The sequence below is a fragment of the Xiphophorus hellerii genome, chromosome 20, assembly GCF_003331165.1.
Source record: "Xiphophorus hellerii strain 12219 chromosome 20, Xiphophorus_hellerii-4.1, whole genome shotgun sequence".
NCBI classification, from domain to species: Eukaryota; Metazoa; Chordata; class Actinopteri; order Cyprinodontiformes; family Poeciliidae; genus Xiphophorus; species Xiphophorus hellerii.
Window position 1 is genome coordinate 34,385,743 of NC_045691.1, and position 26,013 is coordinate 34,411,755.

General features: G+C 39.4%; 2 protein-coding genes across 6 annotated transcripts in view; one reads left to right on the forward strand and one right to left on the reverse strand.

The window, feature by feature from the left end:
- Nucleotides 1-26,013, forward strand: part of foxp1b (forkhead box P1b) — a 309,660-nt gene that overhangs the window by 52,645 nt on the left and 231,002 nt on the right. For all 5 annotated transcript variants that reach the window (XM_032548975.1, XM_032548971.1, XM_032548974.1 and 2 more), the window contains one exon: nucleotides 9,922-9,965. The gene's annotated coding sequence lies outside the window, so the exon portion shown is untranslated. The remainder of the gene's footprint in view (nucleotides 1-9,921; nucleotides 9,966-26,013) is intronic.
- LOC116710442 (uncharacterized) overlaps nucleotides 15,074-26,013 on the reverse strand; it is a 70,163-nt gene continuing 59,223 nt past the window's right edge. The window contains exon 3 of the mRNA XM_032549461.1: nucleotides 15,074-15,205. Within this exon, the coding sequence (XP_032405352.1) occupies nucleotides 15,074-15,205 (132 nt within the window). The remainder of the gene's footprint in view (nucleotides 15,206-26,013) is intronic.

Consider the following 26,013-nt stretch of genomic DNA (forward strand, 5'->3'; position numbering starts at 1 on the left):
CGACCGCTGAAGATAGGCACCAGCACCCCTGGTGACCTCACTAGGGATAAGAGTGTAAGACGATGGATGGATGTAAATTCAACACAAAACTTGAGAATTCATTTCTGTTACTTATAAAGTCTGAGAGGTGGATAAAGGCTAAACGTCAAACTCTAGAATACATATTTGAGTCTAAAATGTAAAATATCCAATTCTCAACTTTAAAGTTGATCAGAATTGCAAATAAAGGTAAGGAATCTTTGTGTTTTTGACGCATATGAATGCTTCTGCATGAGATTATAATTTTCTTTTTATTCAACTAGTATTACTGTTGGATAATGTGAATGTGGGACCCATGCTGTTCAAATTTTTCTCATATGTTTTTTTAAAAAATTATTATTATTATTGTAATGAGTACTAAAAACACTTTTCTTTTCTTTTTTTTGGTGTGAATTTTATAAATTTTTTAAAGTAAATAATACATTATGTTTCCGAGAACTCAAAAGACATTTGCAATATTTCTGCCCTTTCAAGGATGGCAAATATCCAATATTTATAGGAAATAACAAACCCATTCATCTAGCAGTGTGCTTTTGAGAGGCAGGGGGGTAGGGCTTTATAATTTGCAGCTATTTAAAGCCTTTGCTTTTAGTAATGAATTATTTTGTCACCTCCTCTGTGATGAGATTCATCTTTAATAACTGTAACAATTATTTTATTAAAAAGAGAAGCCAAGTCTTTATGCCTATCTCACCAAGGTCTCAAGCTGGAAGGAATTCTCATTAAGAGCATTATATTACCCGATGCGCTTTCAGCTGGATATCCTGCTGAAATTACATTAGGTGTCAACAATTTTGTGTTAGAAGTAAGCAGCCGTATTTACAGAGGCTTGCTTGTTTTTTTTCATTTAAAGCCTGACACCGAGAGATGCATTAAAAAAAAATACTAATGCTCAATCTAATCAAGTCACATACAGAGGAAAAAAAGAAACTTGATAAAATGTTGACTTTTAATATAAGGCGAGCGTTAGGCTGTCATCAACAAAGATGTAATCTTTCATCAGAACTTTTTGATAACTGGAGATAATTTTTTGTGATTTATTTAGCTAGCTTGCGTGTGCACTGTTCCAAGAAGGTGAAATCTCCTCCAATATGAGGATCAGGTTGTTTTGTGTCATGATTGATTTATCAGCACATTTCCATCTACATCCTGCGTTCCTTCTGATGGTTAGCATGGTGTGCAACATTGTGTTTTGCTAATGGTTCCATGGCCCAGGGTGGCTGCTAATGACATGGTTGTAATTGTTTGTCAGTGTGATAATGTGTGATTTCCTATTTCCATGTGAAGTTGGACATTTGATGAAGGAGGGCCCTTGTCAGGAAGACAAAGTACTGTCATTTGTCACCAGCTAAATGCGCTTCTCAGCAGACACCCTCTTGGATTTCACTGCCACTATCACACTCACAGATCCATTTTTTTGGGCTATTGCCATAATTTCCACAATATTCTGCGCCTGGAATTGGAGGGTGGGAATCATTAATCGTCTTCTGGCTTCTATGTGTGGAAACCCAGATAAAGAGAGTGGGTTATATTAGGTAGAAAACAGGCTCAACACTCAACTTTAGTGCCTTGCTAAAGGATTCCTTCTCTTTTTTGTCATGTTTCAAGTGGGGATACACTGATCTACTTCTTTTAATGCCAATATCAATATTTGAAGTTTAGTGTCGGCCAGTATAGATCTGATACAGAAAAACAGTGCCGTATTAACTTAAAATATTTCTTTTTTTAAACACAGACATAAATGTACTGACTTGCTAATTTTTTTTATCTCTACACCATTACAACACACAAATAGCTTCACAAGCTTGGCCAAACATATCAAACCAACACAACTTGAATTTGTTCAGTCAGTTCAATTAGGAGTATAACAGTCAATGTAAAATAAAAAATAAAGAAACTGAAACTGACTAAAACAACAGGTTGACTATCTTGGTCAAACATGTAAAAAATAAACAGCAACAAACCTTCCAAATTGTTCAAAAAGTGAGTTGTGAATTCTAAATGTAAATTAAATAATAAAGCTAGAGCACAAGGCCTAAACGACTAAATAGATCTGCCCTGATGGAATGGAGACACCGTCGTCGTTTCTGATGTAGACTTTTTTTGGGATCAATGTAGATATTAATAGCGGATAAGTGCATCTCTAGTTTCAACCAACATTTACTGTGTGTTGTAATCTCATGTGAAAGTGGATGGAAAAGGATGTTTTTTTTTTTTTTTTTTATAAAAATGTGTTGTAAAAGTAATTTTAAGAATAAACTGAGCTTGGTGCACTGTTTGATAACTCATAAATTGGAAGACACAGTGCTTTCACAGAAAGTAACAACAAATAAAACAGGGTGAGAGCCATCAACAAACACCAGAAATGATTAGGCCGATATTAGTCAGTTTCAAACATATCGTTGTCAGCGTCATAAGTCAAACCAATATAGGTTCACTAATATTAGTGAACCAATATTAGTGAACCTATATAATAGGTTCACTAATATTAGTGAACCTATATTGGTTTGACTCAAAAAAATGGAAATATTCATTGCCATTTTGTTGCTAATTTTGTTTCAGAGAATCAATATCAGCAGGTAGAGGGTCATTTGGAAAGGCTAATGAAATCAGAGGTTGTGTAACAGTATTCAACCGTTTTTTTTTTTTAACGACATGAAAATTTGAAGGCTGTCGGTCATTTGACAGGTGAAGTGCTGGTAATTAAAGTGGAGTCATTTAATTTAATTTATTATAAGTTATTGGGGCCGCAGTCGGTGTTTTCTTTTTCACTACGGAGAAAAAGTTAGATGCGTTCATCTAATGCTTTTTGTGTGATGGATCTGGATTCACAGTTTAGCTAGGTGAATATTAACCAAAGCGCATAAAAATGCAGCTAAATAGCCTAATGTTTATATGATTATAATTTGAAGGGTAAAAATACTACATGACCGTTTTTTTTTTTTTTTTATGTTGTCCATCAAATGACAGATAACAAAAAAGAAATATATATAAAATTGGTAAATATTGGTTATCGGCCTGATATAACTATTGCCGTAATAGCAATAGTTATATCAAATAGCATTATTGGCCCCAATTTTCATATTGGTGCATCACTAGTCATAGATTTTATAATACATAAAATATGAACTTGAAGACTACGTCTTATCAGGTGTTATTTCCTTTTTTCCATCAGCTCCCATGACCCTGCCAAAATAAAAAAAAAATTAAATCCCCACAACATGATGCTGCCACATCCATGTTTCCCCCCACACCTTATATTTTGCAAACATTCAGTGTTCAGTGAAGGCAAATGGTTGCACTGGATTTAATTTATGGGTGTCAAAGTAATGCAAGTGATTACATGTGATTTTTTTTTTTTTTTGTAAAAAAATATTGAGAAACCACATAACATTTTTCTTGCACATCACAAATTATGCACTGCTTTGTTTTCATACCATTTGTTATTGTTAACACACCTCAACCAGTCTTGAGGAACAGTGGTTTTGAGATTAGGATTAATAAATGGAAGGATAAACATGAACGTTCCTTCACTTCTCATTCTGTGCTGACATCTAGAAATCCTCTAACTGTATTTCCAGAAAGGAAGAAGTGAAATTACTGAGTTTGGTAATCTTTTATTAGTAGTGTTTGTCAGGAGTCCTCACTTCCTTAAGAACAGAGAAAAGGTTTCATCATCCTTGGCAGAAACGTATCGCTGGCTCGTATCGCCATGTGCATTCAAGTTCACGCCTGCAATTAAACGCGTGTCTAGATGATCCGATCTTGAGGGGGAGACTCTTAGTTTGTGTCCAAACACTTTGAAGCATGGTGCACAATGGTGTGTCAAAATTGATGTCTGTTATTTACAAAAAAGCAAAAAATTTGCCTTATTGTTCTTCTGTCAAACAGAAGATCAGGGGTCAATGGGTCCAATAACAATATCAATATTGATGACCCATTGATGCAGCTCCCACAGCAAGACCTGGAAAAAATAACACACAGGCTTCATCATCACTTAGCTTATAGTGCTTTGTTTTTACATGCACAGCAGGAGAAGGGGATTCCTGTGTGGCTATATGTCATTTGTCTGGTGGGTGAGACATCCATATGCCTTTAGGGCTTTCATGCTCATGTTTAGCGCTCTCCACCTGTCATCTGATCACAAACAGTAGATGATAATGCCTTTTTTTGCACAAGGTCAGACATATTCATTTCATCCATTGATCTTTATGGAACAGGTAAAAAATAAAATGTATTGGACCACGGGTCTGCAACCTGTGGCTCTTTAAACTCTCCACCTTTTTTTCCTTCTTTGTTTTGTTTTTTCTGGAATGACACTAATGATCAGGGGTCACATTAACGGAATACTTTCCGTATTTTTTTAAATCAGCGGAAAAATTTGAAGCCTGTCCGTCATTTTGACAGATTACAATTCACTCCCCTGACTATATTTGGTGCAGATGCCTAGGACACTTTCAACTTTAAACAGAGAGTACATGGTGGTGGTAACTAAATCAGTCAATAAAACATCCCTTCTGAATATCATCTCTAACATGGACACTGAATTAAATGCATCTTTAGATGACAGCATAGTGAAAAGTTATGAGCAGGAAACTTTGGATAGCGCCTGGTTAAAAAGCGCATCAAAAACTTTGGCTGAAGTGGTGCGTTTAACTAGCCTACAGTTCATACAGAATCGAGAAACTATTTTATATGTGTTAATCTATTTATTGTTTAAATGGAACAGTTTACCTTGTTAAAAACAAGAAAGTAGTGAGTTAATTATACTGTAACAATTGTATACGTGGCTTTGCTTTGCTCTGTTCAAGCTGCGGGGATGGGATCCTTTCAATCAGTCATCCCAGAAGATCTGCACTTGACTCATCCTGCATTAAAACATATAATATATGCTTTGGAACTCAGTGTTGTCAGAAGTATTAAGGAATTTTTAATCAGTATCAGAGTGTATGAAGGGCAGGACTAGAGGTGCAATCTTATGTCACATCCATGGTGGATGAGGGTATTTTAACATCCACACTTTTCCTAGTGAAATGATGAAACACCCTCACTTTCCAGTGTCTTTTGTCAGATTTGGCTCCGTTTTTGCTCTGTCTACTGTAGAACTCGCGTGTGGTTTGCGATCAGTTAATTGTAGCCTTTGCTTTATTAGCATTATCTAGGTCTCTAAACTTGATGGGGTTTTTTAGTGTTTTTTTCCTTCAAGGACAAATGGTACAGGAGAAGGCAGATCTCCCATGTGCTCCCCGAGTTCTTGCTAAGCAGCACATCCCTTTTTCAGCGCCAGCTGTTCCCTCGGATACACCAGACCACGCTGAAATTCTCCTAATATAATTCCCGGGGCTCGGGAGAATAGTGCAAAAAAACCCCCCAAAAAAAACAAGCGTGCCAACGAGGAGAGCTTTGAATTTTTCATAAGTGGGGCTCTGGGCTTGCGGAGTTTAGCGGGCAGCGCTCTCATTCATGAGCAGATGTTCAGTGCAGTTACACTCCACAGTTAATGTGAACTTGCTGGCCTCTCCGCCATTGGCTACAAGGACGTTGGCAGAGATCTGACATCTGAGAATTCCTCCCCAGTAAAAAACGCAGGTTGGGGAAAGCGATTGCTCCGGCCTTTTTTAGCCACTTCTTTATAGTCCAGGAGTTGGATCCCGGATAAGTGGGGGCGGCGGGAGGGGTTGAGTGCTGACAGCCCATCCGTCTTCAGGCCGACAGTGATGAAACGCCCGCTATTGTTTGCTTTGGGAATAGTGATGAAATTCTCGCAAAATAAGATAATTTCCACAAGTTTTACACTCACTTTTCATATTAACCACTCAGCAGGTGAGGTCTCAAATCACCCAAAGGCTGAAACATCACTCATTGGATTGAAACGAACCTTTTATGGGGAGTAATTATTACCCTTGAAACAGGAAATTCATAGAAACAAGGAACCTGTGAGGAGAGGAGGGGGGTATTAGCGGTTTGGCCCTGAGCTGAAACCAGCTGGTGCTGTGGTCAGCCTCCCCTGCCTGGCGCCTCAGACATCTGCATGGTCAAACCGGCCAGCCACGGGTTTTGATGTGGCCCCGCAGATCTTTAATAGTTTGCTCCTGACAGAGAGAAGTGAGGGGCTGCACGGCTCCAGAGAGCAGTGTACATGACACCAAGACTTGGGCCAGTCAGTCCCGATTTTTTGTGTGAAAGTCATCACGGCAAAGTTGCACATGTGGGACTTTAAAGTGAGCAAACGACAAGTTCTTGTTTCCTCCGCACATCTCATTTTCACTTTCTAATTGGTCGTTTTCAGGTTGGCTTTTACAAGAGCAAAACTAATTAGTGTTTCTAAATTCAGCAGAAAAAAAGAAAAAAGAGCACCAGCTTGCATGATTGTTCTGGTTTCCTCTGTGGTGTCAGGCACTCAACAAGAAAATAAGACTAATCATTTTCTAAATTGCTCGTATATTTAAAGCCTGGAGCCGAGTGGAACTGCCATTCCTCCTGGCATTTTGTTTGGCAGGAATTGAGGAGGCAGTGGTTGCCCTTTCCCGCCTGTGTACTCTCTTTGTAACTCATGGGAAGTTTAGACTTGGGAGGCCTGTGGGAAAAAAAGGGAAAAAAAACAACAACAAAAAAAAACAATGCGTTGTGTTTTAGGTGGGGTTATTTCTGCTTTTATTAGGAATGTCCTGCTGACAGGAGCAAACCCGGCCGAGTTTACAGTAGCTGTGACATTGCCGTTACCTTTATTCAAAGTGCTCCAGCTGCAGCAAGCCCTCAGGAAGCCCCAGTGAAGGCAGGTCCACAGAGGCAGGCCAGAGATAGGCGGGGGCGTCAAACACTGTTTGAATTGGCAGACGCTACCCCCCCTCGGGGAACTTTTCCCTAGCTTTGCAGAAAAGCCGGTGGCGTCGGCTGTGGCGGGGCAGGCGGTGATTTAGGGGGCAGAATGGGCTTTTTCCACCTCTCATCCCCTTTCAGGAAACACATCTTGCCTTTTATCCCCTGTGTGTTTTCACACTAAGGGACAGAATCACCAAGGTCAGCTATAAAAGGCCGTGGACTAACATTTGATAACTGTAATGGGACAAAATATTATACTAATTAATTGGTTTAAAAATGTCTTCAATCTAATTTGCTGACATTTATGTAACCTGAATGTAAGCAAAAATACCCTGGGTTGAGAGCCTGAGTGAAAATGTATAATATTTGGAGCTAAAATTATATAACATAGTAATTCACACTGGAGATGCACCGATCCCCAATTTTGCTGCAGATTCCCATTGTTTTACTAAAGGTTTGAACAAATTTAACTGATTCCAGGTTCTCTTTAAAACTATAAATAACTACAAAATACTTTTTTTAACTTTACGAATGAATGGAACATTTCTGTCACTCCTCATGTTTTATTGAAATTATGACCAGGTCCCATAATTGGTGACATTTCTTGCAATACTGCAAGTAGTTTTCAAGGGAATGCATGTTGAACACTAAATTACCTCTTTTCTGCTGTGTATTATGTAAAACTGGGATGTCAGGGAAAGGGTGGCTAAAAATCTCTGCAGACCCCACACATCCTGGACACAAACCATTTAAGCCAGGGGTGTCCAAACTTTTTGCAAAGAGGGCCAGATTTGATCAAGTGAAGATGCCCGGGGGCCAATAGTTTGTTCGGACATTTTTTAACTACAAAAGTTTCATGCAAATACACTCTGTTATAAAACAATTTTCATTGTCACAATTATCTTTATCTTTCAAATGACAAAAAAACCAAATATAAGCCACTCAGGCAGATGAGAACAACTCTAAAAACACAAATTCTGCTTTTCTTTCATATCTGGAGAGTCAGATAACATTGAACAAACTGTATGAAATACCTTAAATTTACATGAGTTTAAAAATATCTTTGCCTCAAGAACATCTTAAACAGGAGTTATAAGTAATGCAAAGTTGTCTGTTATTAAATCTTAAAACAAGTTAATTTTGCTCTTGTCATTTAGAATATCTTTCAGAAAGTAATAGTTTGTGTCACATCTACAGGTTCATAACATCAACAGTAATAACCAAATCTTACTCAAGAGTTTAATAAAAATAATGGCCATAAATCCAAGTGCATAAATGTTCTTTTGGCTTTTCACTGTTGATAGTGACAGACGGTTATCGTTCAAAATACTCAATTTCATGTCCTCAACTCTCCGTGCCACACTGTTACGTGCCAGGCAAACATTCGCAAATTCTTGCTTCTTCTCAGGGCAAATGTTCTCCACCATTTTCATAACACAGTCTTTGATAAAAGTATCTTCAGTAAAAGGTTTGCCATGTTTAGCTATTAACATGGCTACTTCGTAGCTTGCTTTGGTGGTATTTTCTTTTGACTCAGGCCTGCGTGAAGAATCGCTGTTGTGATGCCAGTGCAGCTTGGAGCTGCTTCACTTTTTCAGCACGGTCACTCCCTGTTAGCTTGTTGTATGCGTTAGCATGTTTAGTCTGCTAGTGTCTCTTTACGTTGAAATCCTTAAACAAGGCAACCGTCTCACAAATTAGACAAGCACAATTGCCTTGATTTTCAGTGAAGAAGTATTGTAATTCCCATCTCTCTTGAAAGCGGCGGCCCTCACTGTTAACTTGTTTTCTTTGCAGTGGCCATGGCAGAAATGAGTGGAGAGGGGTTCGCTGCACGAAGGCAGACTGATAGTATTAAAGTGGTGCTGCCACCATTTGGTGAAAGGAGGAATTACAGTTTCAAGTTTTATGACTTATTTATTCTGTTTGACAGTGCAGGCGGGCCATAAATAATACATTATAAGACCGAAGCTGCGGGCCGTATGAAATCTGACCGTGGGCCATGATTGGCCCCCGGGCCGGACTTTGGACATGCCTGATTTAAGCACACAGTATGATACCATAAATATTTGCATTAATTCAGCCTCATCTTCCGCTTTTGGAAAAACACTAGATGTATAAATATTTACAAGAAATACTTTCCATTTTTGATATATTTATATTTTAAATTTCTGTAAAAGCAAAGGCCAATTCCTCGTTAGTTTGCACAAACTTGGTGAATAAAGCGGATCCAGATCCTAACAGGGTTACCTTAATAACACTGTCTATGCTCTTTTAAAGAAAAACAGTTCTTGCTTTTTGCATTATTTTTTATTTATTTATTTTTTGTATGCTGGAAATATTGTTTTTTTTGTTGTTTTTTTTAAGCCAGCTAACCTGTAGTTCATAACAACAGGTGGGGAGTGTGCTCCCTTTCTGCCCAATTTCTTTCATTCAAAAAGCCTTTAAACCAGAGAAACAGCATGACAATTTTTTTTCCTGTACACTTTGATTCTATATAGATGTAATCTGTTTTTTATTTCCCTCAGCAGGTTTAGAAGCCAGTGATTAAGAAAAGCTTGATCAAAGGTTAAGGAGGAGTTGGGGTTTAAAATTAGTTAGAGCAGTAGTCAATTTCAAGGGGGCTCTGTTCCAGTCATTGGAGTGCATTATTTTTTTAATAGTCTTGTTGTATATATATACTGTATATATTTATTATGCGTGCATCTCCAAATATTTAAAAGGCAGCTAGGGAGTGAATGTTAATTTCAGAGTGACCTGTTTAGTTTTCCTCCACTGCTTTAACTTAACTCAAGCATGCTGTAGGAAAAAAAGGCACTGGAGGTGATATGGTAGGCATTTCTGATTATGGAAAAAAGTATGTGTTTTTTTGTTTTTTATTTTATTTTTTTAACACTTTTGTGAAACAAATTTTCACCGTTTTTCCCTTTTTCTGCCCATCCCCCCCCCCCCCCCCCCCCACACACACACACACACACACACACACCTTCCATCCCTGCCCCATATCCTGCCCTTTGCTCACTTTTGATCTCCTCTCCACTTCTCCATTTGCTCGACCAGCGAGGAGACTCCGGCAGTGACATCCTGTGGAGCCTGACATCAAAGTAAGTGCCCAAAGTGGAGATGCTGCTCACGTCTTTTGAAATAGAAGTCTACTTTATATTGAAAACCATCGGCAGGTTTTTAATCACCACAAGACTGTAGGAAAAGGGGTTTTGTGTAGTAACAGACAGCAGCTGTTTGCTGACATCAGCTGTGACTGCTGGAGTCCTGCAGACAGTGACGCAGGCCGGGCAGCTGGGAGTTAAAGGTTAACCATGAACCTGACAGGCGCAAGAAATTGCAGATTGTTGCTCGCTCATGTCTGCATCGCTCAACCTCCCCTTCACTGGACTATCCTAGAAGTCATGACTCCTTATGTGGTGTATAAACACGTCAAAAACAAACCGTGACCCCAAGGCAGAGCCTCCACAAAGCAAAACAATTTCAAAGCCTGGGATGTAGTGTAAACACAGAACACGGCTAACCTTCACGCAGGGAAGACTTCACCTTAAACCTGCTGTTTGTTTTATCATCCCCTTTTGACCTTGGTCAGGTCGGATTTTCATCTCGCTCGTTTTTTTAGGTCCACGTGGTTCTGTGTTGACATTTAGGGTTCCAGGTTGTTGTTTACATGTACAGCACCTAACAGTAGTTATACTTGAACTTCTTCATATTTCTTGATATTAAGAGTTCCTGTGCAGAGAAGTTTGCTTGAATCAGTTTGTAGGTCTGGTTAAGTGAGAAAAAAAGAAAATGGAGAACGGTTTTCAGTTCTTTATTCTATTAGCTAAAAGATGGAAATAAAATCTGATTTTTGAAAACATAGAATGCTTTGTACTTGAATTTATGTTAGATTTTTTTTTATTTCCGATTTGTTATATATCAAAACTTAGTTTTGTTAAGCTTTTTGAGTTACTGAGAGTTCAAAGATCATTGAAGTCTTTGTCAACAATACAAAATGCTCTAATTCATTCTGCTTTGGGCTCTAGATCACCTTAGATCAGCTTTTTAAAATTTTTTTGGTGCCAAACACAGATTTCAAACTTATTATTAGGGCTTATGTTGTTCTAACAAATAAATTATTGAACAGTGTTCTTTGCCTCTTTAGTAAATCTGAAGTGAACCTCATGGTTTGTGAAAAATGTAGCTTTTAAAACCCAACAAGGTAGATGTCTTTTACAGACTCTGATAGATTGTTTGCTTAAATTTTTATGGATTTAATTTTGGGTATCAAACAAAAGGAGTCGAAGACATATGCGCCCCAAATTTCAGATTTTTTTACATTTGTAAAAGAAAGTGTGGAAGTTATGGTCACCGCTGTGAAATATGGTTTTGGCAACAGCATGGTGCAAGGATGCTTTTCTTCAGCAGAGAACATAAAAAAGCTCTGCTGAAGAAGCAGATGGAAAGATGGAAAATCTTCACTTCACAATTATGCACCACTTTGTGTTGGTCTATTATATAGTCTCAATGAAACATATTTAGATTCAGGGTTATAAAATAACATTCAAAGAGTCCAGCATTGAAAATACTTTTTACTAGGCTCAGTATGAGAGTTTACAGACAAAAAGCTTTCGATCAGCATCCAAATGATCCATTTTCACCCGAATTGTTTACAACGGTTGAACATTGTATGTAATAAATAAAGCTGGAATACTTTCTCACATTCTCCCTTTACATTCAGTTGTATACTGACTCTTCTTTCATAAAATCGTCTTCATGCTAACTGTTTAGCACAGTGCCAACAGTCACCGTACACCGACATGAACCTGTGTTTTTTTAAATAAAGCCCAGCTGCTGAATGATCAAATAGTCTCTAATTAAAGCCCGAATGTACACTCATGTAAAATTCTCTCTGGAATGCTAACAACCTGTGATATTTCCAACGGTTGAACATTACTGTTCCCCCTCCTTTCCAAGAAGGGAGGGGGAACAGATACAGAGAAAGAGAGGAGGGAGGGGCAGCGTTCATGTGGCAAGCTTACATGCTGTTCACATCTATGTCAGATTGAGGCTAATGAAGGACAGACTGATCCTTGGATTAGAGCCCTAAGCAAATGATCCCTCTTTGAATAAATTAGAAGCACCGAGCCCTCCCCTCCACCCCATGCTGCGCCATGAAAGTGTTGACTCGTGGTTGGACGAGCCCCCAATTGTCACAGTGTTTGATACTATGTTCGAGCCTTTCTTCTTTCTGTTCTTCTATGTCATGTATGTTTTGAGAATCTGTGATCATTTCCAGGTCAATACGTCTTCAGGAGCAAAGTTTGATAGCAAGTGGAAAGTATTGAGTGTTGAGTCATTTGACAATGTAAATGAGCCCTCTGAACATTTTTTCCCCCACCCTCTGAAGAGGGATGGCATTTACATATTGCAATTTTTTTCTTTTTTGATCAAAACAGTATGGTAATCAAAAATATTTAAATATAATTTGTGAATTCTAGTTAGGAATAAGCAAAACAACAACAAAAAAAAAAACTCCCTCTGAACTTTTTCCAAGTAATTTACAGTTAGAGCAGCTCAGCGCATAGATATGAATCCTAAACTCGTAATTACATGGCACTTTTGAATATTTATTGCCCAGACAAGGACACAGAGATGTAACCTCCTAACTTACCGCTCCATTCCCGCTAATAAATTCCTTTCTGCTTCTTTAGTGGTGGGGCTACTTTCACCGGCTGAAATACTGTCATTTGATTTTTGCTGATATAGCATGTGTACTTCATAGGAGAATGAACTGGATGTTTCCAATTAGCCTTAGTCGTTGCTCGTGTGTTGAAGCTGACTGAAGAAGTCTTGCTTAGACCATAGCCTTAATTTTTGTAGGTTTTTAGATTTTTTTTTGTATTGTTCATCGTACTTTAAAGTCCATAAAGAGGACACTGTGAAGAATGTTGATGCAAATTTGATTTACAGCTGTAGCAAATCAGAGAGAAGTAATTGATCTTCTGTAGGTAATGTAAAGGAAAAGAGAAACCTTTTAGTGGAACCTAGATTCATACTGTTTTTTGCTTTTCTTTTTTTCCACTTTCAGCCCTTTATGCGTTTTAACTCCCCCCAAGAGTTCCAGTGTGTCTCAGTTGGAGGTGCACTAATCTCTCAGCTGGGGATTGGCACTGGCCAATTTTTACCTTGATTGGCTCTCATCAGTTAGGTCCTTTAAAATGTGCTGTGATATATTAATGCCTAATTAATTTCACTTTTTGAAACCTGTGGGATGTAAATGAGGTTATCTATACCTGCCGAGTAGCGTGCGCTAATTCCAGATTTTTGTGATTGCACCGAAAGGGGCAATAATCAGGCAGAGGGTGGCGCCAAAGACACAGCAGATAAGATCATAATTGGAAGAAGAAAAACAGAAATTCTTGTTTTTATGAAATATGAGGAGAGACTTGCTGTTTTCTCCAGTTTTGTATTTCATATCTCAAAGACAACATAGATAAGAAAACTATGTTGATACTTCGCGATAATTTTGTAATTCCTTACATTTTGGTAGAATTACCCAAACACATAGTGCCATTTTATATAATAATATATATATATATATATATATATATATATATATATATATATATATATACACAGTACAGACCAAAAGTTTGGACACACTTTCTCATTGAATTCAATGAGAAAGTGTGTCCAAACTTTTGGTCTGAACTGAGTACAGACCAAAAGTTTGGACACACAGTTGTGTCCAAACTTTTGGTCTGTACTGTATATATATATATATATATATATATATATATATATATATATATATATACACACACACACACACGAGGTGAGTTCTCTTGCCTCATGATCAACTGCAGAGTAAGACAGTAACAGTGAGTGAAAGTAAAGTCAAGTGCAGTAATATATTTTTCTCCTCTTACCACAGCAATCACGTATTAATAATCACAAAATAAACATTAAGCCTAAAACCATACTACTGCAACAGACTTAATGTTCTGCTCTTTGTGTGGGAAATATTTCAGTGCTCTTTAAGGGGCGTGGTTGTCAGTTGCTATGGGAACGAGTCTGTGTGTAGCCTGCAGAGAGCGAGAAAGACGTGGTTTTGAGTTGGGGTCTATATTTGTAAATATGATTATGATTAAGTCAGTGCCTCACCAGCTATGTACCTCACATCACTGATATACACACACACACATATATTATATATATATATATATATATATATATATATATATATACGTTCTGCTTTCTGGTCTAAGCTTTTTCTGAAGTAAAATTTTGTCCACAGAGACATTAGTTTTCATTTTATTTGTTGTTTCTGTTGATTTGTTTACTTATTTTGGATATTTAAAATATCTCCCAATTCCAGAGTTAAATGTTCATTAGAATTTAAAGTTTATTGATCTTTGAGGATGTGTAATTGCATTATTTTGCTATTACCATTATATTTCTTCAAAATAGTCTCAAAACAATAATATTATCATTTATTGCAATTACTTATGCTGACAATTTAATGTCCAGCAGAATTTGTTATCGTGACATGCCTAGTCCATGCTCTATCCTCTGTGCCACTGCTGCGCCCTGGTCAAGCTTTTTAAAGTTCACCGATGGGCCAGAAAATGGCAACCTGTGCACTCCTACTGTCTTTGTAATTTTAATTTTTTTTTACCCGTCTAGGGGTCTTTTGTGGGCTCTAGTGTCCCTTATATGACAGTAGGCTGACAGGAAACGGGGAAGAAGAGGGGGGAAGACATGCGGCAAATATCGTCGGGTCCGGGAGTCGAACCCGCGACAGCCGCGTCGAGGACTCAAGGCCTCCAAATATGGTTCGCGCTAACCCCTACGCCACCACGGCACGCCCCTGTCTTTGTAATTTAAAAAAAACTGAATTAGCATGTCAGGCCTTAAAGAAGAACAGAAATGGGTATCAGCCCGAAAAGGCCTGATCGGTGCATCTCATCATACAATATTTCAATACAGAGCTTTGGTCAGGAGAAGTGATGGCTCGTGGCATATGGACTACACAGATGTATGTTGTACTCGCTCCACACCTCTTGACCTTCCTACCATGCTGCAGCCAGCACGTAATCCTGAGCCCCCTGTTTGTAAACATGAAAGCAGCGATCAGACGCCTGTTCTCCCCATTTGCTCGCCTCACAGACTGGCACAACACAACATGACAAGCAACAGATGTGTCACACTGGCTGAAATCAAATCAGCCGTCCAGCATGGACTCCTGCACACCATCAGACATGTTGAGGCGGAGGGTGGAGTTGGGGGTGTAGAGGCAGCAAGGACTGCTGGCAGATGAGACAAGGCAGAGCCTCTGCTGCTCCCAGCTTCCTGTCTGGGGAAAAAAGGGACATGTCTGTTTGTGGGGCCGCTTTTGACACTCCAGTCACTCTGTCATCTGGATCGGCTCGCCACAGCTCGGATCATACGTACACATTGCATTCAAAGAGCGTCATATCAGCCTCGTGACAGGTAGGCTCTCAATGAGACAACAGCCAGAGGGGGATGTCCTTTTCAATACAAGTGCAAGCTCAAATGCACAGTGCACTGAGACAAAATAACATCATTTGACATCATTCTGAATGCTCTCATGTTGTCTTTTTTAGTCAGTGTGGAAAGAATATTGTAATACTAGAAAAGGAAAGTTCGGAAAGGGAGAAGCTAAAAGGCAGCGACCGTTCTCTTTTGATGTCTACGCCTCGTAAACCGACCATTAAGAGAGTACCTTTACGCATTAAAGATATTCTCTAGGACTCCAACTGACAATCATTTTAGTAATCGATTATTCTATAGATTATTCTGATGACTAATTTGATTTTAAAAATGGGCATATTCTGCAGATATTTCATTCAAACACTTGGAACTTTTTATATATATAATATTAGAAATACTTTGAAACATATAAATAAACAAACCATTTTTTTAATCAAATAGGAAGAAAATGCCATAACACTGCATTCATTTAGTGAACACTGGATCATTTGTAGCAAAGGATGGATCTGCTGCTGGAAATATATTTCTAGCATCTAACCTTTTCAAAACATTTGAAAAATTCAACCTTTTTTGCTTGACTTAACATTAACACAATTGATTATTTTCTGATTATTAATTGGACAGGAAAAGGTGCTTAATAGATTTATTTATTTTTTACAGAATTTGAACTGGGTGAAGCTAAAACCACCACTGGAGGAACTTTGGGTGGGACATGTTTACAGATTATTTTATTTCATTTCTTTCAGCGTAATTGCTAAACGTATATATTTTCCTGCAGTTTTGGCTTAATTACTTCCCAGAGGTGTTGGGTTTTTTCAGCAAAAGGCCTTTTTTGAATCTGTCTGAATATCTGAATTGGTCTCGATGTTGACAATGTACCTGATTCTAAAGGGCGGATCAAGTCTCTGCTTTGTGTTTTGAGGACATGGTTTATTATTTATTTTGCACTATGTTTAGAATTTCTAGTTGCACTTTCTGAACCATTTGAAAGGTATGTTGCAGCTTATTTTTTTTACATGTTTGACCAAGGTAGTCAACCTGTCTTTTTTTTTTTGTAAGTTTCTTTATTATTTATTTTACATCGGTTGCTATACTCCTAATTGCACTGAGTAAGCAAATTAAAATTGTGTTGGTTTTACATGTTTGACCAAACTTGTGAAGTTTTTGGTGTATTTGTTGCTGTACTGGTGCAGAGTTTTCAAATACATTTGTAAGTCGGCACATTTATGTCTTTTAAAAAAATAAAATAAATAAATGTTTAAGTCATTTCAGCACGGTTTCTGTATTGGCTGATATTAAATCTGTCTCAGCATCGGAAGTAGTAAAGAAGGGTTCAGTGCATCCCTATGTGTCAATTCCAAAATTAGTGGACAGTTATTCCAATAATTGATTAATCACAATTAATCCGAATAATTGTTTCAGCCCTAATCTGCTTTTGTTAACCGCCACAAATAGTGTGGCTGCAGGGGAGAGAAACAGGAATCCACCATCAGGACAAGTGACTGAATGAAGGCGGAGCAGCAGCTGCTTGACTACTGCAGGCCATCACTGCACATCTGTTTATCTATCTGCCAGCCACACGAGTGTTTATACCCACAGGTATAATTGAGCTATTTTCCTGAGGGCAGCCTGACTAAGTTATGTTCCAACTTTCCATTAAAGCTTGTGGAGGTGGGGAGGGACGTTTGACTGATAGTAATCACGCCCAGCAACACTGCTATGTAAATACAGCTTATCAGCTTTACCAATTTGGTTAAGTGACACCAGCGTGGGTGATTCACACATCCAACTCGGGTGGCTGTGACACAAGGCCATACACGCCTTTGTCATTTATTAAACCACCGGCAACTCGTGTTCTTAACAACTAAGTACTCAGGAAGACACATAATTGCGAAAAACACTGTTGAAACCATATCAAGCTGGGAAAATGCAAATAGAAAGTTTTCAACCTGCCGGGCTGGTAAGCTTAACTGTATGCATTCAGCAGCACTGTATGGAAATTGAAATGAGAATATCTAGATCTAAAGCGCAGCATTTAAATATTCAAATGTTAACACCAAACAATATAGTGCATTATGGCTTTTAGTATTTGCATACAACTCTGTTTGCTGCTGCTGAGCTGGAAGAAAGAGAGAGAGAGAGACTACGTGGAGGATGTGGAGCACACAAACAAAGCTTTTGTCTTTTGGTTGTAAGGAAATGACATGTGATAACTGTCCCGTTCAGTTTAAACATTTATAGATATTACAACACCAGTCCAATTAAAGAGGAAAAGCACTTTCTATTGCACATCTGTTTGTGGTGCTTCTTTTAAAAAAACTAACGGTACAGAAGGGTTTAAGTGTTGTTGCTGTCTTTTCTATTTAAAAATGACATTTAAAAACAAGCAAACATTCATTAATAAAAACGTGCTAATAATTTAGTCATTATCAGAACAGACTAGGTTCCAATCGCAGTTTTCTGACCGATCGCTGATTACCAATCTTTAACAAACCTGAACTGCCAATTCCGATTTTGGCCGATGTCAATTTTTTTTGTCTGAAATGTTGCTAAATAATAGCAAGAAAGTTAAGTGTACATCAGTGGGGTGACTATTGATAACTACAAACATGCAGACATGACCTGGTGGGCCAATCTATCAGTCAAACCTCTCTTATGGAAGAGGAGAAGAGGACAGTGGTAAATTTTAAGACCTTCGCTGAGGTAGATAAGATTGGCTTCACATATAAATATATCAACTGATCACCAATCTCCAAAAAATTAAGAAAATTGGTACCGACAAATAGGCTGGCCGATAAGGTGGTGCACCCCTAGAAAAGACCACATCATAAAATGACACAGATTAATCAGTTATCTGGAGCGGCAGTGACACATTTAAAAAATCTTTTCTTCAAGGAAGTATATTGAGTGTATTTAAATGTTTGGATCCATGTGTTTCGATCTTATTAAATAATCTAATAAGATGGCTTATTTGTGGAAGTGACAGCCACCTTTTAAATAGTTCACAACATTGGGATATAATGTGCAAAATGAAGCCTAGGCATACTGTATATTCAAACTGGAAGACGCTATTCATTTCAGCCAATCACGTCATCATGCGCCTCAATCACAGCCTATCGGTGCTGGTCTTTTCCTCATCTCCTCCAATCATAAAGCATCGCACCCTTAATAAGGTCCAGCATCCCGTCTTCACCCGCTTTCTTGACCGAGCTTTGACCATTCCTTGTCTGCTGCCATGTCCGACTTGGATTCCGACTATTTTGTCATGGAGGATCACGGTCTCTTTCTTTCACCTCCACCTCACAGGAATCACCTCGTTTGGCCATCTGTCTGGATCAACCCTCTCCCTCTTCCATATGCTGATTGGCAGGAATTTTTCCTAGACTTCATTTTAAAATCCTTCGAGGTCTTTATGTTGATTTGACCTCCCTCCCATTTTCAAGTCCTCAGATCCTCGGTTTGCTAAAGATCTTTCTATCAGAGAGTTCGTAGCCGCTTATAGCATTTAAAGGGACGTCATTTGCTCTGTGTTTCCGGATTGTAGAGTCAAGATTGATGCTTATTTGCCTCTAATTGCAGACCTTCGTCTTAAGTACAGGTGTTCCGTTTTTTATCATTACCACAAGGCTGTTGCTCCCACAGCAGCTTTGGTCCTATCTCAATCCAGTATTTGCTTAGATTGGTCCATCCTTGATACCAAAATTCTTATCATGCACACCCAAGCTTTTTCCTGTTCATCTTGCGGCTCTGTCAGCTTTCAAAGTTTGCTCTGCCCCTTCATGCCACTGCTTCCAACCAGTCCCGTCCGACATTGATTTCCGGCCCCTTCTATCTATCAACTCATGGATCACCATGTAGGAGAGTACAAGTCTTTAATAACACTGCTATTTGTAATAACTTTAACGAAAGCACCTGTTCATTTCCACTTTGTAATTGTCTCCATATCTTGGGATGTGCAAGGAAGCACATTCCAAGTCAATCTGTCCACGCTGTCCATCCAAGGGCCATTCTGGATCCAGGACCTGATTTTCCATTTCCTGGCAACCGCAATTATGATGCTGGAATTAACTTTTCTACTCGGGCGCCATCCGGATCGTTCCTTTGTCAAGTTCCTACTCAAAGGGTTGTCTCAGGGTTTCTATATCAGCATTTCCTCCCCCACTTTCACCCTTTTCTGCCCCAATCTCCAGTCTGCGCTCTGTAAGCCGGAGGTTGTGACCCGGTTACTTCAGCGGAAAGTTTCCCAACGTTATATAATTGGTCCTTGTAAGTCTTCTCCTTTCTTCCTCTTTCATGTTATAAGAGGAAGAACATGCGATGGGCATCGCTACGCATGCGATGCCCGTCGCATGTTCTTTCTCAGACTGCATTGCTACGCACAAGTATAGCTACTCATCGCTACTCACTCTGGAAAGAAATGCCTCATCCTCGATTTGTCAGCCCCTCATTCTGGCCTGTAGCCAAGCATTAACTCTCTCATTCATACACCCTCATTCATTTTGTATTATGCTTCCATAAATCATGCCATTTCCTTCATAAAAATTTAGGGTCAAGGTGCTTGGCTCAAAAAGGCTGATTTTAATGATACCTTTAAGGTCATGCCTGTGCACCCTTCTCAGTGGCACCTGCTGGGAGCAAAATGGGAAAACCATTTTTACTTTGCAGTCAGGCTCACCATCAGGTGAAGGAGTAGTCCTTGCCTCTTCAACAAACTCTCCGAAGTACCCTGTTGGATTCTGCTCAATGTCTCCATCCTCGCCTCAGTCCTCCACCTGCTTGACTACTTTCTTGTCATTGATCAGCCTTTTACTTCCCCCAGCCCTTCTTTAGGTATTCTCCAGCAATTGTTTCACTGTCCCTTGATCCGAGGAGAAAACCATTGGCCCAGCCAAACGGCCCTAGTTTCTCGATAATCACTCTAGACTCCAATTCCATGATAGCTTCACTCCCTGGGGACAAACTGTCCCTCATTCGCAAAGTCTTTCAGTCTCATATCTCTTCTTTTGTTCTTTCCAAATGTCAACTCCTGTCCCTTTTAGGCCACCTCAACATTGCCATGCGCATCATTCCCCAGGGCCACATTTTCATCTCCCACTTGCTTGACCTTGCCAATTTTGTCCCTTCCCTGCTCAACCCGGTTACCCTGGACAAAGGGTGCTGTTTCGTTCTTGCCTTCTGGTCTAAGCTCCTCAACGACTGGAATGGTATCTCTTTTTTATGATGACATTGTTAGCTCAGCTGATTCCATTCAGTTTTACACAGATGCTGCCCCATCCTCAGCTTTTGGATGTTTTTTTTAGGGACGATGGTTTGCCGAAGCTTGTCCTCCTTTCTTTCCTTCCATTGAGTCATCCGCTTTTTACAAAATCATCCCCATCACTGTAGCTTGCTGCCTGTGGGATTAGCTCTGAAAACGTAAGCGCTTTGCCGAGCTATGCGACATCGCAGTCATTGAAGCCATTAACTAAGGCCAATCTTCATCCAAGTCAATCATGCCTTTTCTTCATTGCTTTATCAGTCACTCACAATTTTATCATTACAGTTCATCACGTCCCCTGTTACTCTATTACCATTATTTGTCTCGTTCTGAATTCCAGGTGTTTTGCTGAATGTGTCCATCAGCAGACATTCATCTTACCCTCATTCTTCCATTCGAGGATCTGCTGCTACATTAATCATTCCATCTCAGGATTTTCTAATTTAGTCTGCTTCATTCTATATGAAGACAGGTTTAGCAACCTACACTCATGTAGGTTTTCAGAGTAGCATTCATACGGTTTTCAGAGTAGCATTCATACTCTAAATTTTGCACTGCTCATCATATTCCTTTCATCCCTGTGCTTATTAGCACCATTATAGCTTTCCCCACATTTTGCTATGAACACTTTAAATCTCCCTACATTCGCAGGCTGCTCGCCAGTATTAATTTATTGCCAAATGTCTCCAACCTGATTTCTCGTTTAGTTTGTTCGCAAATCACTCGATCAAGACATCTGAAACTCGATATCTCAACTTGACCCTAGGAAACCTATCACCTTGCTGCTTTTAAAAAAATCCTATGTCAAATCTCTTCACTCTAGCTCTTTTCTCCTTGCCTGTTTTGGATTCCTTAAGCTTGGTGAATTCACTTCTCTGAACAACATATTCAATCGCTCAAGAGATTTAGCTTTCTTTGACCTTACATTCTATCCATTCTATCCAAATTACCATTTCTCTCTCAAGCACGCCAAAGGGAAAGGTCCCGTCCTGGTTCTAATTGCCAATTCTGCCCCTTCCTTGCCATGTTTAAATTCGCACTCAAATGTCAAAAGATAAGTTCTCATTCCGCACCCCTGCTCCTCACACCAGAAGGCTCTCCATGACCGCTGCATGGTTTATCAAATTTCTTCGTCAAACCCTAGCTGAATGCAACTGTCCCCTAGTTATTTCTCTGACCACTCATTTCAGATTGGTGGAGTCGTGACAGCAGCTTTTCTTGGTCTCCTTCCAGCAACTCGGTCATTTGTTGTCCTCGGCTTTTTCATTGTACATTCATCCAGATTGCTCCTCCACGCTTTCTGCTCAACATACTCTCTTTTTTTAGGTAAGCCCATGTCGACAAATAACTGGTGGTGGTGTTTTTGTCGATTACCTTTTTCCTCTGTTCAAGTTGACAGTCCCTACATTTCCCCTTTAAGCAGTCAAGCCGGCTAGTCCTGCTATTTCCATTTATCAGGCATGACTTTACTCTCCTCTGTTATTTTTCTCTTATTGTCTCTTTTCACCTGCCATCAATGCCACCCGACGCCCTTGCAGGCACCTCTCAACATCTTGGCAGGCATTCTCGTCTTTCTCTTTCCATGCCCACACAGGCCCTCCATGCCTTGGCAGGCATTCTATCTTCATCTTTCTTTACCAACGCCCTTGCAGGCACCCCGTGCCCACGCAGGCCCTCTACGCCTTGGCAGGCATTCTTTTCGTCTTTCTTTATCAATGCCTTTGCGGGCACCTGAATATTATGCAAGCCCTTTCATGCCTTGGCAGGCATTACATCTCCATCTTTTCTATCAACACCCTCGACAAACACCTGATGTCTTCACAGGCCCTCTCAACACCTCGGCAAGCACACAATGACGGGACCTTTTCAGTCAGACAACTGACCCTCACGGCACCCTGACAAACTCTCTGATTTTCCACTCTTTGACAAGCATCCAAGTCTCTTTTGACTACTCCAAAATCACTCTCTTACCTCTCTGCACCTCCTTGGCATCCTTTGATTTTTCAGGCATACAGATACAGATCGCAATATCAGATCGATGCATGTACTTTTTTTGCAGTTTTACATAGCTGTGCCAGATTCAATGAAGAGCTTCTTTGAATGCTGATTTTTAGTTGGCCTTGGATCCGGTGGACCATATTAGCAGATGAATTAGTTTTAATTAAAACCATTTTTGATGTTGGAAATGAATGTGTGTGACCACTGGTGAGTCTGTAAGGTACTGCATGTAAACAACCATTTATTTTGCCGTGATGTGAGCTCAAAGTGCAACGCTACCATCTGCATACCAAACGATTGTGTTAAAAATAATAATGGATAAGTGACTGATTGTTCACTAGTGATTGGATTCCTTTGTTCCTGTTAAAGCAACTTAAGTGAGTTTTTCTTTAGTTGTGCGTCTAGCCCAGGTGTGGGCAACTCCAGGCCTCGAGGGCCGGTCTCCTGCAAATTTTAGATGTATCTCTACTTCAACACACCTGAGTCAAATAATGAGGTCATTAGCAGGACTCTGGAGAACTTGACTGCACTTAGGAGGTGATATAGCTGTTAAATTCAAGTGTGTTGAATAAGGAAGACATCTAAGAGTTGCAGGACACCGGCCCTCGAGGACCAGGATTGCCCACTCCTGGTCTAGCCCTAAATGTTATGTGCGTTACACATAACACTTGGTAGTATAGAACAATTTATTTTGTATTTCCATGTGTTTGACATCATTGGAAAGTTTAGACACTTCCAGAATATGTAAATAAGTCAAAATGCCCAAGTAGACCTGTTCATTGTTTGTCATGGCCAGTCACATTTACCAAACAGCATCACTCTTCTCATTAAGATTAACAAAGAAGACAACAATGTGTGAGTTAAGAGACAAATATGTTCCTTTCAGGTTGCATCATATATTAAGATGTGTTATCGCATGGGCAATTTCAGGTTAGGTGGTTAAATGGGCTAAGTGGACCTCAGCCTGAAAAAGTTTGAGAAACACTGCTCTAGAGTTATGTAATATTTAATGTTCATCTGTAACATAAACCTCAATAACACATATGGTAGTTATCACAAAATAAAATTATTGACAAAAGTTTAAGTGGTACAAATACTTTTACAAGACATTGTAACTCTTGTTCTTCTTGTTGGACACTGTAGGACAGGAAGATGTTTTGGACTCAGCCTGGCCTGGCTTAAACATAATAAGGAATTTCAGTTGGAATTTGGTCCACATGTACAGTATGTAGACCTGTCACGATAACAAATTTTACTGGGCAATTAATTGTCCCAGAAATTGCGATAAACTATAATATTGTCATTTTGAAACCATTGTTAGCTAATAGCATAAAAATTGCATAACAATGCAAATACACTCTCTCATAGGCCAATAAACAAATTTTGAACATACATTTAGCACTGGAACTGGAAAACCTTTTAAATATAAAAAATTGGGAGAGGGGTTGGAGGGTTTGCATTAGGCACTGTTCACATTCAGATCCTCTCGTTCATGGCAGAGGGAGCTGCCACCCACAAAAAGCCTCTCTGGGTGGTTGGCCATGTCACCCATATCAGAAACCGCCACTGCACCTCAGTGATTGTCAGTAGGATGGTCCCTAAGCAAGGAAACATACATAGGTGCGTTTTAGGTGCAGATATGTTCGTTGTATTGTTTTGTTGTTACTGTTTTACAACACAGCCACTCCACTGGTTCAGTGGTTCACCACGGTTATTTAGTTTGAATCCAAAGCGCTCCCATACTGCAACTGTCACGTTCGGCTTTTAAAGCAGCGTTTCCTTGGCCCGCTCTTCCTCACTGGGCTTTTTGTTATGCTCTGTGGTAGGAGACCAGGAGCCTGACAGGTAACTCAGGTAATGGTCACACGGTGACGGGAGTCAGCGCTGCTCCCTCTCCACTCATTTCTATGGAGTTTGCGCGGTGAGGCGACAGTTGCTTCACTTCTGCATATTTTGTACATGTGAAATTTCTAGGTCATACACATAGAAGTGCACATGCGGGCTGTCGACACTACACAATAAAGTTTAAAATTATTCATCTTTTGTCACTGTTTTTGCTATCGCTTTTTAGTTCTTTATAACTTGTTATAATGTTATTCCCTCATCTAACAAATACCTGGAATGTTGCTTTGACCCATTCATGTATGCTTGTGAAATCCTTGAATCTCCCATGGCAACCATTAACCTGTTCATACAATGCGCCACCTATTTACCCAAAGCTCCGTCTTGGAGTTTTGGGTAAATAAGTACTCAAAACTTATTTGCACAGAAATAGGAGCTCCTGGGCCTTACCTTTGCCTTGCCCACTTAGCTCCTCCAAACTAGTAGCAGCAGCAATTAGCAAACACCTGATGGAACCAGTCTGCTGTGATTATCTGAGAACAGTTAGAAATGGCATCAATGAACAGCATGCAGAAACATTGTTGTATTGATGTGCTGAATAAGGAGTGTCAGCAAGGGTGGGACATTCTTAAAGAGACAGAGGCCAATTTTCAGGCATCGGATGCAAAGTCAAATTTCTGTTAAATTGTTTTTGATGAATACAACATTTTCATAACAACTGAAGGTAACTGAGTAGCTTGATTGTCCTATAAAATGGTACTATGTTCCTGGAAAATACATAATACCTCCCTCTTCCTTTAAGGTTGTATTTCACATTGTACTTTTTGCAAGTGAACTATACCTTGTAAACAAAGCCATGTAGGTTACAATCATTGCTCTCATTGGACAAAGCACAGACCATTGGTCTCTTCAACAAGAGTGAAATTCCACTTTTGGTGAATTTCATCATGTTCATTTTGATAACTTTGATGACATTTTTTCCACTTTAATGGAGCGCTGTTCGAGAGGCAGAGTCTCTCCTCACTGTTCAGGGGACTGTTTACGGCTCATTGTTTGTAGCATCCATACGGTTGTAGAGTTAGCAACACTGAACAGCTAAATTTTGCCTTCATGCCCAAAGACTGTGAAGTCCAAAAGGACATTTTCTGTAGTTGTTTTGGAGTTCCTCTTTCTGTCCAGTAACATCTTGTTAAGATGAATCATTTAAATAAGAGAGGGATGTTTCAAGGCTTAACAGTTTGAACTCTGCATCTTAAAATACCTTAAAAATATGTGTCACTGACTGCCTCGTGTGTACTGTTTGATGATAAAGAGTGGGATAAATGAAAGGACAAAACCATCAAAGTGTCCCTCCGTAGAGGGAGGGCTGTACCCAAATAAAGGACCTCATTAATCCTCTAGGTCTTAAAAGCTATGTGCCACTGTACACTTTAATTCAATGACATTTTTGTAGTGTTTGAATGATCATTATGTCTAGACCTCATATGGATCACAATACGCAACCTGGTTGTAGATTTTAAATAAGCCTGAGATGTCCAGCAGTGAAAGTGGGC